The 13,453-nt window shown below is 45.9% G+C and overlaps 1 protein-coding gene across 2 annotated transcripts in view; it reads right to left on the minus strand.

Moving 5' to 3' along the window:
- The window catches only part of PAPSS2 (3'-phosphoadenosine 5'-phosphosulfate synthase 2), a 103,141-nt gene that overhangs the window by 28,620 nt on the left and 61,068 nt on the right, over window positions 1-13,453 (minus strand). For both annotated transcript variants that reach the window (XM_040437387.1, XM_040437386.1), the window contains exons 3-7: window positions 8,612-8,847; window positions 5,395-5,533; window positions 5,153-5,271; window positions 1,885-1,998; window positions 353-464 (exon numbers count right to left, since the gene is read on the minus strand). In XM_040437387.1, the coding sequence (XP_040293321.1) occupies window positions 353-464; window positions 1,885-1,998; window positions 5,153-5,271; window positions 5,395-5,533; window positions 8,612-8,847 (720 nt within the window). The remainder of the gene's footprint in view (window positions 1-352; window positions 465-1,884; window positions 1,999-5,152; window positions 5,272-5,394; window positions 5,534-8,611; window positions 8,848-13,453) is intronic.

Genomic DNA, 13,453 nt, shown 5'->3' on the forward strand with positions numbered 1-13,453 from the left:
TCCCCCATGTGATAGATAATTGGATTCCATGGGGAATACAAATATTTGCTAGGACTTACATTTCGGGAGCGGAGACAGATCTTCCCTAAATAAGGACTCAAGGCACATTTGACACTATGCTCGGTTTTGTGCAGGGCCTCAAGTGATGGTGCATGACACAGGGACTCATGCACTGGCCCCTCAGGCTCTGCTCTAGACATACCGAAGGGTGTCAGGGTGTTCTTTAGCTATAATCCGCCAGCAGCAATCTACTCTGCGCAAACACTTTTTTACACCATGAAATCCATCAATGATTACTGCAGCAGCATTCTAACATAAAGGACACAAAAAAGTACAACCAAATAATCCATACCATCCAAAAGGGTGTCAAAATGAAGGACTTGTAGGTATTCCCTCTCACGCATAAAGCCCTTGAGTGGTGTGGCCCAGCCTTCACTCAGGACCTGAACCCACTGGAGATCCAGCTGTAATGACAACATGAAATGACGGTCACTCCACACACCTTTTTGCTGGTTGATACATGGAAGACCCTGAATAAAATACTTTCATATGCCTATAAGGCTACATGCACACGACTGTATGTGTTTTGCGGTCCGAAAATTGCGGATCCGCAAAAAAAAACTGACGTTCCGTATGTTTTTGTTTTGCGGATCCATTGTAATAATGCCTATCCTTGTCCGTAAACTAGAAAAAAATAGGACATGCTAATTTTTTTTTGCGGGGCAACGGAACGGACATACTGATGCAGACAGCCCACGGAGTGCGGTCCCATTTAAATGAATGGGTCTGCATCCTATCCACAAAAAAAAACGGAACGAACACGGAAACAAACAACGTTTGTGTGCATGTAGCCTAAGGGTCCATTCACACGTCCGCAAAATGGGTCCGCATCCATTCCGAAATTTTGAGGAACGGGTGCAAACCACATTCAATTTCAATGGGGCCAGAATGTGCTGTCCGCATTTGCGGATCCGCACTTCCGCATCCGTGCTTCCGTTTCCGCAAAAAAAATAGAACATGTCCTATTCTTGTCCACAATTGCGGACAAGATTAGCCATTTTCTATTATAATGCCGGCGATGTGCGTTCCGCAAATTGCGGAATGCACATTGCCAGTGTCTGTGTTTTGCAGATTCGCAATTTGCGGATCTGCAGAACGCTTACGGAAGTGTAAATGGACCCTAAGGGCAAATGCGGATGCGGACAGCACATTCCGGCCCCATTGAAAATGAATGGGTCTGCACCCGTTCCACAAAATTGCGGAACGGGTACGGACCCATTTTCCGGACGTGTGAATGGACCCGTAAGCTGATTTAAAGTGCTCAAAGGTGTTTTATTATATTCATGGAGGATCCCACACTGACACAAACATTTCCCATTTGTGTTGGGGAAGGCTTTCCAGTTGCACCATGTGGGAATAATGTATTCCATTCAGAAATGTGAGGGTACAGTACATGACAAATACTGTATTTGCCCCAACATATTCCCTGACAGTGTGCTCCTATGTAATCCTTTCTACCAGGTTCTGTTTCCTTCTGGACATTTATGGCAGGTCCTGCTCCTGAGACCTGCACGTATCTTGAGAACGGAGGTCCATCTCACACCACTGGAAATGGAGAGGTGACATGAGCTGCTCTATCTGTTCATTTCTATGGGAGTTCTGTAAATAGTCGAGTGTGCTTAGACAAGGTCCCGTTCTTGAGATAGGATCATGACCCAGAGGTGGGATCTGCCCCTTTCAGACATTTACGGCATCCTGTGGCTATGCCATGAATGTCCAGATTGGGTCTAACCCTTTAAATTAGCGGCTGCCTCTATGCTTGGTGTTCCTTTAATCAAGCTCTTCTTCCTCATCATCACAAGTAAATTGGGGGAGGGTGGTTACCTTAGTAATCTCAACTGCAGGCAAGTTTTCAGCCTCCTCCCGAGCCTGCTTTAACTTGTTCTCAGGTACAAACAATTCATGGACTTCCTTTGTAGCTCCTGATGGGACAATTTCCTGAAAAAAAGAAATATATTGAAGAAATATAATACAATGTGCTTCCAAGCCAAAAAGTGATATAATCAGGAAAAGAAGCAAAACATGCATAGCTTCCAGGCAATTATCAGATCTGTACACGTTCGAGGGGAAGTAAAATGTACAAAAATGGCATCTGCACTGCTGTTAGTTTTGTATTTTGGAAGACTATACTTGCATAAATTTTTGAATTATTTCCCTACAGTTTTACATGAACTGGGTTGTCAGCTTTGGACAATGCCTTTTTGTTAGAAGGGTTCTTTTCCTTTTAATTCCTTGTGATGTAGTTGGTTAGTGGTACCTGGCCACGTTCATGAGATTTGAAATAACTGTACATGCGTTCTGCACACTGAAGACCTTTAGGAGGGGCCAGAAGGCTAGAAAACATCAAGCTATGTAACAAAGAGCTCCGCTCCATTTAGGACATCAACAGTGTAAGAATGGTCTTACTTACTCCACCTCTCTTTGCATCATATGGACATCAGGTGACATGTCGGGAACTGGTCGATGGGGAGCTAGCTCATTTGTTTACGGCTTTGGTGACTGTTACTGTACTCTGGCAAACTTTTTACCCACCTAAGTTGTGGTAAGCCTTTTAATTCCTAAATCTATTTATCTGTACAGGAATCTTGCAGTCTCGGTTAACCAGAGTTGAACATTTCAACGTATTTATTAACATTTAAAGTTTCTTTTGGTGGTAAGACATGGCATATGGCATACCACCATATACTTAGTCTCAACTGAGACTGCCAAGATTGGTTGTGTTCTGGCACAGTGTACTGCCTGTTCCAATGCGCCAAATTAGTAAATCCATCTAAAAGCCAGAGAATTAGCAAATGAAAAACAGAAAAGTAAATCTGCCCCACTGTACTAAAAGTACCCTGTATTAAAGGGGTTTTCTGACTGTTTTATATTGATGACCTATCCTCAGGATAAGTCATCAGTATCTTCTCGGTGAGGGTCTGACACCTGAGACCCCCACCGAACAGCTCCGTGAGTGCTGTGGCCTGCTCACAGCTCGCCCTAGGCCAGGCCAATGACATTAATGTTCATCGATAACGTGGTGTAGGTGCAGCTCTGTCCCATTCAAGTGAAGGAGGCTGAGCTGCTATACCAAGCAGAGCCACTATCCAATGGACGGCACTGTGCTTGGTAAGTGGCAAGGAGGTCAGGTGTCAGACGTCTACTGATCAGATACTAATTACATATCCTAAGGTCAGATAAATGCTTTTAGGTGTGGTCTAAAGCCAAGTTCACATAGGGAGGTTAACGATAATTATGGAAAGCACCATCTACCATTATCACATAAACTGACTGTCCAGAGATGATACAAATATTTCTCTCAAAATGCTATATGTTTTTAAAGGAAGTTCACAACTTGAAACGGTTATTGATGTAAAAAGTGAAAACATCCATAATATAGTACTTAATAAGCTCTTTCTAACAACCCTAGAACCAGCACTGTACCTCACATGGAACAAGAGATCTCTCCATTCATGTTCCAATTGGTCTGCTAGATTTAGTTCAAGCTATCAGCTCATGGGGCTGCCCCTTCTGCCGAAGCTCGCTCACAGCTCAGGGGGTGTGTCCTTTGTGCTGCAGTTCTCTCCCTATCACAGCTCAGGGGGGTGTCCTTTCTGTTGCAGCTCTCTACCTGTCACAGCTTCTGTCAGTAAAGACGGTTGATGGCATTTGAAGGACGGAACTGAGCATGTGCTTCCATTCTCATCCAGCTCATTAGGTGAATGTGCGCATTACTATACACAATAAACACCAGGGGCCAGCATTTTAAAGAAGTTAGGCTACTTTCACATATGCGTTTTGGCATTCCAGTTTTTAGATCCGGCAGAGAATCTCAAAACTGGGCCAAAACTGTTTTGTTTTGTCCCCATGGATTCTGGATGCATCAGGATGTCTTCCGTTCCATCAGCATTTCGTTTTGTTACTGGACACAAAACCGCAGCACCGGTCATCGAAACAAACCGGACCCGTTTCTAAATACAATGTAAGTCATTGGTGATGGATCTGGTTTTTTAGGACCCTAAAAAATGGACCAATCACCTATTGATTTTCAAAGTATTTAGCAACGGATCCGGTTTGTTCCGCACAACCGCATCCTAATGGAAAGGATGCACCCTGATGTGTAATCAAAACAAAACCGTTTTGGTCAGGTTTTGAGATCCTCTGCCGGATCTCAAACCTGAAACCAAAGGCCATATGTGAAAGCAGCCTTAAAGGGGTTCTGCAGTTTGTTTTAACTGATGGTGGCCTTCTCACTGTTTACCGCTGGTCCAGTGACGTCACTTGAATGGAGCTTAGCCCCACCCAGGCCAGTTCATACTAGTCGTGACGTCACTGGGCCAGCAGTAAACAGTGAGAAGGCCGCGGCACTGCTGGAGCGCCGCTGCCTTCTCAAACAGCTGATCGGCAGGGGTTCCGGGTGTCGGACCCCCGCCAGTCAGATGCTGATGATCTATCCAGAGGATAGATCATCAGTTAAAACAAACTGCAGAACCCCTTCAAGAGAATATCTCAAAACTGGAGCATTTTTTGGAACAGAAAGTAAATTACAAAAGAAACTACTTTATCATGCTGAATGATATTAACATAAGAATTAATGTTGGCACAATCGATGACCGATCCTCAGATTGACAAGGCCTGATTTCTGGCACCGCCACAAGCTGCTGAGCTAGAACTGGGCACCAGAACCTCACAGCTCCATACAACGAGTAGTGGCCAAGCCTGGTTACTGCAGCGCTGCTTCCATTCCTTTTTGTCAGGGATGGTATATCTCAAAGATCGATTCCTAGATATATTCTTGAGTAAAATGTGGACAAAGAGAGAGAAGGCTTCAAAGCAAAAATACAAATGCTCCCTTCCCACCTCCAGAGGATGGTTCATGTTACCATACCCTCACAACTCAGGACCTGGTGCCTGTTCACCTGCCATACTAGGATGGTTTCCCTTTCACCTGTTTGGCAATGCTGTAGAACCTTTGGAGGAGCACGCTACCCATGTTGAGGAGAAAAAGGACCAACCTGAGTTTTTTTCCTCCTAAATCAAGGTCCTGGGCTCTCTCTACGGTGCATAGGACCTTTTTTATTATACAACTCCAAAAGAATGTAGTATCACTCACCCCTTCCTCCAACAACTCCACAATCTGCTGGATGCATTCATTCACACTGTAGAGACTGGTCTTCAGCACCAGTTCTGGGCAATCTGGCTTCTCATAGTCAGAGTCAATTCCAGTAAATCCTGCAAATACACGATAACGCTCAACATGAATGACTAGCTGCCTATCAAGTACACAATGTGCATACTCCCATCTATAGTCAGATAAGACTGCTACCGCCAGTTTTCTAGGTTCTTCAAGCATACCTTTGATTTCTCCCGCCCTGGCCTTCTTGTACAGACCCTTCACATCTCTGCTTTCACAGACATCTAATGGAGCATCCACAAAGACCTCGAAAAATGGCAGTCCTGCATTTTCCAGTATTTTACGGGCTTCTAGACGATCCTATTGAAATAGCATAGACTCATCAATCAATGTATTATGGTGGAAAATGGAACGATAGGTGAATTTTACAATTCATGGAATTTATGCTCTACAGTGGCTCAGTGGTTAGCACTGGTGCCTTACAGCGCTGGTGTCCTAGGTTCAAATCCAACGCAAAGACCGCATCTACATGGAGTTTGCGTGGGTTTCCTCCCACAGTCCAAAGACATGTCAGCGAGTGCGGTGGAATATTTGGTGCTATATAAGTAAGTATATATCTATATATATACATGCAGTATTAACAGGGCCTATCAGCTCTCCTGATATGTCTGCTTCAATGAATACTTGCCTCCTCCATGAATGAAAAATGCTGTACCTACATTTATGTATTGTTGCATTCCACTGTTATTCCTGTTGGAAATGTATGAATAAATTGACTAGTGGGCATCACCTTTTACCCTACCCACTCTCGCATTGCCCAGTCAGTGCTTATAATGTCAGGATACAGTCACACCGCTAAAATCAGCTGCAGAAAAAACTGTGGCCGTTTAGTAGCAGATCTATCTCTGAACAGTGTATTTTTGCTAGAAAAAATGTGTTTAAAAGAAGTAACATGCCACTTCTAAAGCGGATTTGAAATCAGAAGCAGAAAACAATGATGCCGCCCATGGTGGCGTTTTTCCCACTGATGTCAATGGGAAGCTGCTGGTGATGTTTTTATAGCGGATTCCATGGCAGATTTTGCCCATGTGAACAAACCCTCCGGCACTCCTTATTTACAAGGGGAATGGTGATGCCAAGTTGTCGATTTGTTTATTTCCAGGAGGAACAGCATAGGAACAGCAGACCATAAAGTTCTAAGAAAAGATGATCCACAATTGTTATTTTGAGAAGAACGCTGTCATTGACTAAAACAGACGTTTCAGGTCCTCTGTATGCCTGCGGTTGGCTGGACAAAAAGCCATTGCATGCAACATTTTTTTGTCTGGCTGAGACCCGGCATTGGCCGGATCACGGCCGGACCTCATTGCAGACAATGAGACAATCCAGAAGTGGTGGATCCTGGGAGATCCGGCAGGCTGCTCTGTGCCAGAACAACCTGCCGGATCTCCAAACGGCCCTGTACACGGGCCGAGAATCATGAGAATGCTCATTAGAGATTATCTGGCAGTGTAAATGTACTGCTGATTACCCAATGAACAAGCCAAACGCCCATTCACCAGGTAATCCGATCGTTTGTGCATACACAAAAATTGTTGTTTTCCAGCAGCAGATCGTGCTATGTAACCATGATCTGCTGTCTGCAAACAACGAGTCAGTATGGGGAAGAGTGATGGCATTAGCAATCGCTCCTCCCCATACTGTAAGGCTGGGTTCACACGGGCGTTGCGGGAAAATGTGCGGGTGCGTTGCGGGAACACCCGGGATTCTTCCGCGCGAGTGCAAAACATTGTAATGCGTTTTGCACGCGCGTGGGAAAAATCGCGCATGTTTGGTACCCAAACCCGAACTTCTTCACAGAAGTTCGGGCTTGGGATCGGTGTTCTGTAGATTGTATTATTTTCCCTTATAACATGGTTATAAGGGAAAATAATAGCATTCTGAATACAGAATGCATAGTAAAACAGCGCTGGAGCGGTTAAAATAAATAATAATTTAACTCACCTTAGTCCACTTGATCGCGTAGCCCGGCATCTCCTTCTGTCTTCTTTGTTGAACAGGACCTGTGGTGAGCATTAATTACAGGAACAGGACCTTTGATGACGTCACTCCGGTCATCACATGATCCATCACCATGGTAAAAGATCATGTGACGTACCATGTGATGACCGGAGTGACGTCATCAAAGGTCCTGTTCCTGTAATTAATGCTCACCACAGGTTCCTGTTCAACAAAGGAGACAGAAGGAGATGCCGGGCATCGCGATCAAGTGGACTAAGGTGAGTTAAATTATTATTATTATTTTTTAACCCCTCCAGCGCTGTTTTACTATGCATTCTGTATTCAGAATGCTATTATTTTCCCTTATAACCATGTTATAAGAAAAAATAATAATGATCGGGTCTCCATCCCGATCGTCTCCTAGCAACCGTGTGTGAAAATCGCACCACATCCGCACTTGCTTGCGGATGCTTGCGATTTTCACGCAACCCCATTCACTTCTATGGGGCCTGCGTTGCGTGAAAAACGTAGAATATAGAGCATGCTGCGATTTTCACGCAACGCACAAGTGATGCGTGAAAATCACCGCTCATGTGAACAGCCCCATAGAAATGAATGGGTTGGTATTCAGTGCGGGTGCAATGCGTTCACCTCCCGCATTGCATCCGCGCGGAATACTCGTCCGTGTGAAAGGGGCCTTAGTTTTCCAATACAGTTTCTGCTTCTATTATTTATGGTTTTAAAGAACCTGCTCCTCTAAATACCTTGGAATAGAATTCAATTTCCTACTGTTGTAAAATAATTGCATGTCGCTTCACTTTATCACTGTTAATAAATACCCCTTTTCAATAGTTTTAGCCCAGTTACCTATGTTACGCACAAGTCAGGCCTGCTTGCCCCTGTGCATCCCCTCCGTGCTGCCTGAATGCATACATTGCAGCCACCGGTCAGGACAAACATGATCTGCCCATACACTGTGCAGGATGTATGGCGTCATGACAGCCAACAGGAGCCTAATGGGCACAGCGCTCAGCAGGCGACTGTAATCCCTTCATTCTACTGATCAGTCCTCAAAACCTCAGTACCCAGACTTCCCCCTATAGGACATATGGACATCACCCGTTCACTGTATGAGCGGCTCCTGTTCTGATGGATTCAAGGCTTCCTTCCTCTGAATGGCTGCCATGTATTACTACATTTACCATACAGCGGGTGATGCAGATCACATGCCTGGCTGTGGATTTCCCTGGCAAAATCTACTGTTTGCTAATGGTGCCAGCTGCAGCCCCCGGGGTGGTCAGTTGGTTGCCCCCGGGGGCTGCAGTTGTCTCTATTGAGGCAGCCATCTTTAAGCATAAAATAAACTGCTGACATTTACTGGACAATTCCAGTGTCTAGTTATAGAATCACAGCATTCACCATTATAAAGGTCGTTACCTTGGTATAAGGAGAAATGAAGCTGGTGATGCACACCAGGCCCGCATCAGCAAAGAGTTTTGCCACTTCTGCAATACGGCGAATGTTCTCTTCCCGATCCAACGAGGTGAAGCCCAGGTTCTTGTTAAGCCCATGACGGATGTTGTCACCATCGAGAGAGTAGCAGGGAATAGCATGAGACACCAGGTATTCTTCTAGAGCAAACCCTAGAGTTGTTTTTCCAGCTCCCGACAAACCTGAGATTGAGCAGATTATAACTATTATAATTGGAATTTTTTCTGGTCGGGATGTAGAAATGATCTCTGTGTGTTTTGTTTCCTCTTGAGCGATCTGGCATCAGAGACACTAGACTGCTTGAATTTGGCCGATATTATATGTCCTTATGGAAAGCTCCTAATCGGCGTGAGAAGTCTAACAGGCCAGGCAATGGTCCAGTGAAATTCTGGGAAGAGGGTATACAAATCAGCTCTTAGCAAGCTCTGCCTCTAATGCCACTTTATAGCCAGTAGAGGCAGAGCTTACCAACAGCTGATTTGCAAACCCTCTTCCTAATTCGCCTAATTTATGATGCATCTCTCCCCTGCCATGCGTCAGAAACTGAAGTTGGCATAAACTTAAGCTATAACTTACGCCTCTAATAGTACATCCTGCAGGCGGTGCAAAGCCCTGCCCCCTCCCGCTAAGCTAAGTTGCTAATTATGCTGCACATATGGCGTGCATCATAATCTGTGACTTTTTTTTACACCACAATAGTGGTGTAATCAGCTTAAAGAGGTTTTGCCATCTTAGACAATGGGGGCATATCGCACCTACAATGAGAACGGAGCGGGGAAATGAACGGAAGGCGCACTGCGCCCTCCATTCATTTCTATGGGGCCACCGAAAATAGCCTTGCGCTGGCTCGGCTATTTCCGTCTGCCCCATAGAAATGAATGTGAGCAGGTGCTGCGCGTGCGCCGTGAGCTCCCATTCACTTCTATGGGAGCAGCGCTTGGTGGTGAATGGACCCTGGGAAATCCGGGGTCCTCCAGCCACAGCTCTCCCTGCTCCGTTCTCGTTGTAGGTGCGGGTCCCAGAGGTGGGACCCGCACCTATCAGACAATGGGGGCATATCCTAACGATACTGTGTGCCCCCATTGTATGTTATGGGAATACCCCTTTAATAAATGTCCCCCAGTGTACAGAGTCTTTTGCTTCCGCTCCATAAGCTGTTAGTTTTTCAGAGCCGTAGTTGCCCAAAGCAAGTGACTGGTAGGGGAGCCGGGTATCAGACCTCCACCGATCTGATATTAATGACCTATTCTGAGGATAGGTCATTAATATCTGTAACGAATAAAAATGGGGGTTAAGGGCGGAGAATTGAACAGATCATCGCTAACGAACGTCCTTAGTAACGCTCATTAGCGATGATATGGCGGTGTAAATGCACTGCCAATTAGCGTTGGATCGTTTGTGTACCACAAAAAATCTTTGTTTCCCGTACTGTGTAAACGATCTGCTGCCGGGTAACAACGAGTCTGTATGGCATTAGCGATCGCTCCTCCTAATACTCTGGAGGAGATCGCTGCGTGTAAATGCACCGGTCTCCTCCGCTAGCGATCAGCAGATTGTCTGGAAGGAATGCTTCCTTCCCGGCAATCTGATTTTACATCGTCCCGTGTAAAGGGACCTTAACCCCTTAAGGACTTAGGGCGTACCGGTACGCCCTATTTCCCGAATCCTTAAGGACTCGGGGCGTACCGGTACGTCCTAAGTTTAAATCACGATTGCGGCGCCGCGGGGGTTAATCGGAACAGGATGCCGGCTGAAATCATTCAGCCGGCATCCTGTCACAACGCCAGGGAGGGTCATGTGACCCCCCATATCGGCGATCGCAGAAAACCGCAGGTCAATTCAGACCTGTGGTTTGCTGCGTTTCCGGTCCATTCGGGTCTCCGGTGACCCGATGAACCGGAAAAAGACTGCGATCAGTGGCGTGATTACACACCACCAATCGCAGTACGAAGATTTGGAGAGGCGGTGCTGGCCCTGGTGCTGAATGCTGCTGTCCAGGGTGCTGATTGGTGCAGGGGAGAGAGGCGCGAGATTCAAACTTCCTGCTCTCCTCTCTCCCCTCCTCTTCCTGATCAAGTCCTCAAGCCATATAATGCCATGGTCAAAACCCGGGCATGGTACAAAAAAGTTGCGGTCTACTTGGTGCAGGTTGCCATGTACAACTCTTTTGTACTATCCCAAAGCGCTGGCAGCACAGGGACATTCCTCCAATTCTATGAGGCAGTCCTCAAGGACCTGATCTTTTCGGACCGGGAAAGAGCAGGCCGGCGTACCTCGGGAATTAGAGAGCGCCCGGATCGTCCCTGGCCAACATTTTCCAGGTGTGGACCCCCATACTGGAAAGAAGGGGCGAACCCAAAAAAAGTGCAGAGTGTGTCGCAGGAGGGGGATACGGAAGGACACCACCGACCAGTGCGACACGTGCCCCGATCATCCAGGCCTCTGCGTTATCGATTGCTTCAGGGAGTATCACACTTCCATGGAGTACTAAATTTTTATAATCCCCAACAGTCCCCTAGAGAACATAAAAAACTATGGCTCTCAGACTTTGGAGACACGGAAACAAAAAGTATTAGTTTTAGTGCAGGCATCCTCAAACTGCGGCCCTCCAGATGTTGTAAAACTATAACTCCCAGCATGCCCAGACAACCTACAGCCATCAGCAGGGCATGGTGGAATTGTAGTTTTACAACATCTGGAGGGCCGCAGTTTGAGGATGCCTGCTTAGTGTCTCCAAAGTCTGAGAGCCATACATATTGGGCATCGCCACGTACGTAAAGATCTTCTCTATAAAAGTAAAAAGTAACCCAACCCCCCCCCCCGGATGAACAGCGTTAATTTTATTTATTTTTTTAAACGTGTAAAAAAAGCCATTTTTTGCCACCTAACATCACAAAAAGTGTAATAGCGAGCGATCAAAATGTCATATGCACCCCCAATTAGTGCCAATAAAACCGCCATCTCATCCCGCAAAAAATGAGCCCCTACATTAGATAGTCGCCCAACAAAAAAAAAAAGCCTGTAGCTCCCAGGCTATGGAGATACTAAAATAATTTTTTTGGTTCCTAAAATGATAATATAGTGTAAAATCTAAATACATTTTAAAATGTAGACATATTAGGTATCGCCGCGTCCGTAAGAATCTGCCCTATAAAAATAACATTTGACCAAACCCCTCGGATGAACAGCGTTAAAAATATAAAATAAAAACTGTGCCAAAACACCAATTTTTTGGCAAAATTTCCATTTGAATCCTTTTTTTCCGGTAATAAAGCAAGGGTTAACAGCCAAACAAAACTAAATATTTATGGCCCTGATTCTGTAGTTTGCATAAACACCCCATATGTGGTCGTAAATGGCTATATAGCCACACGGCAGGGCATAGAACGAAGGAAACTCCATATGGTTTCTGGAAGGCAGATTTTGATGGACTGTTTTTTTTGACACCATGTCCCATTAGATGCCCCCCCTGATGTAGCCTAGACTAGAAACTCCAAAAAAGTGACCCCATCTAAGAAACTACACCCCTCAAGGTATTCAAAAGTTACTTTACAAACTTTGTTAACCCTTTAGGTGTTCCATAAAACTAAATAGCGAATGTAGAAACAATTTTTGAATTAAAATTTTTTGTTACCTTTTTGTTACCTGCCTCAAAAAAGTGTAATATAGAGCAACCAAAAAACGAGATTTTTGTATAACTTACCAGTAAAATCTCTTTCTCGCTCTTTCCTTGGGGGACACAGAAGACCTTGGGTATAGCTCATCTCCCTAGGAGGCGTGACACTAAGTGAAGACTGTTAAGCCCCTCCTCCACAGCTATACCCTCAGCCTGGAGAGAGAGACTGCCAGTTGCGTGTCCAAGTAGTGAGAAAAGGCAAAGTCCAAAAAATTGGAACCAACAAGCCAACTACCCTAAGGGTAAAACAAACTCGGAAACAGTCAGAGAAGAACAAAGAATGGGTGGGTGCTGTGTCCCCCAAGGAAAGAGCGAGAAAGAGATTTTACTGGTAAGTTATACAAAAATCTCGTTTTCTCACCCAATTTCCTTGGGGGACACAGAAGACCTTGGGACGTTCAAAAGCAGTCCAAAGGGGGAGGGACCACAGCACCAAGGCGAAGCACCCGAAGGCATCAAAAAAACCCGCCGCCTGCAGACCAGGCGGCCCAAGGCAGCATACGCCGAAGCCCGCGTATGCACCCTGTAGAACTCGGTAAGGTGTGCAAGGAAGACCAGTGACCGCCTTGCACAAATGGATGGCCGAAGCCTAAAGCCTCCGGCCCAGGAAAAAACCGACGGCCCTGGCCAAATGAATGGTGACACCAAAAGCAGGACCCTGCCCTTGGTGCGGCAACCACAACAAGAGCCACTCTGAGAAAGCGGAAGAAAGCCACCCTGGAGGCCGTCAACCCTTTGCTCGGACCTCCTGGAAACATAAGAGACCGAACTCGACAAGAGTCGGAGATCTCCAAGTAAAAACTGCAAGGCCCAAACAACGTCCAAATCGGTGAAGTGTCCGTTCCCGGGGGGGGGGGGGGGGGGAAGGGGAGGACGACTGCCTCAATGAAATGAAGGACAAATACCACCTTCAGAAGGAAGGAAGAGACGGAATGGAGAACAGTCCTGTCCTGGGGGAAGACAGAAGGCTCGGAACAAGAAGGGCTGCCACTCAGGCACCCGTCAGAGACACGATGGCTACAGAAACCCAACCGTACAGGACAGAAGGAGTAGAGAGAACTTCTGTAACGGCTCCAAGGAAAAATTGGAGCGCCAAGAGCCCAGTATGTAGT

This window comes from Bufo bufo, chromosome 6 (assembly GCF_905171765.1).
Source record: "Bufo bufo chromosome 6, aBufBuf1.1, whole genome shotgun sequence".
Classification (NCBI taxonomy): Eukaryota; Metazoa; Chordata; class Amphibia; order Anura; family Bufonidae; genus Bufo; species Bufo bufo.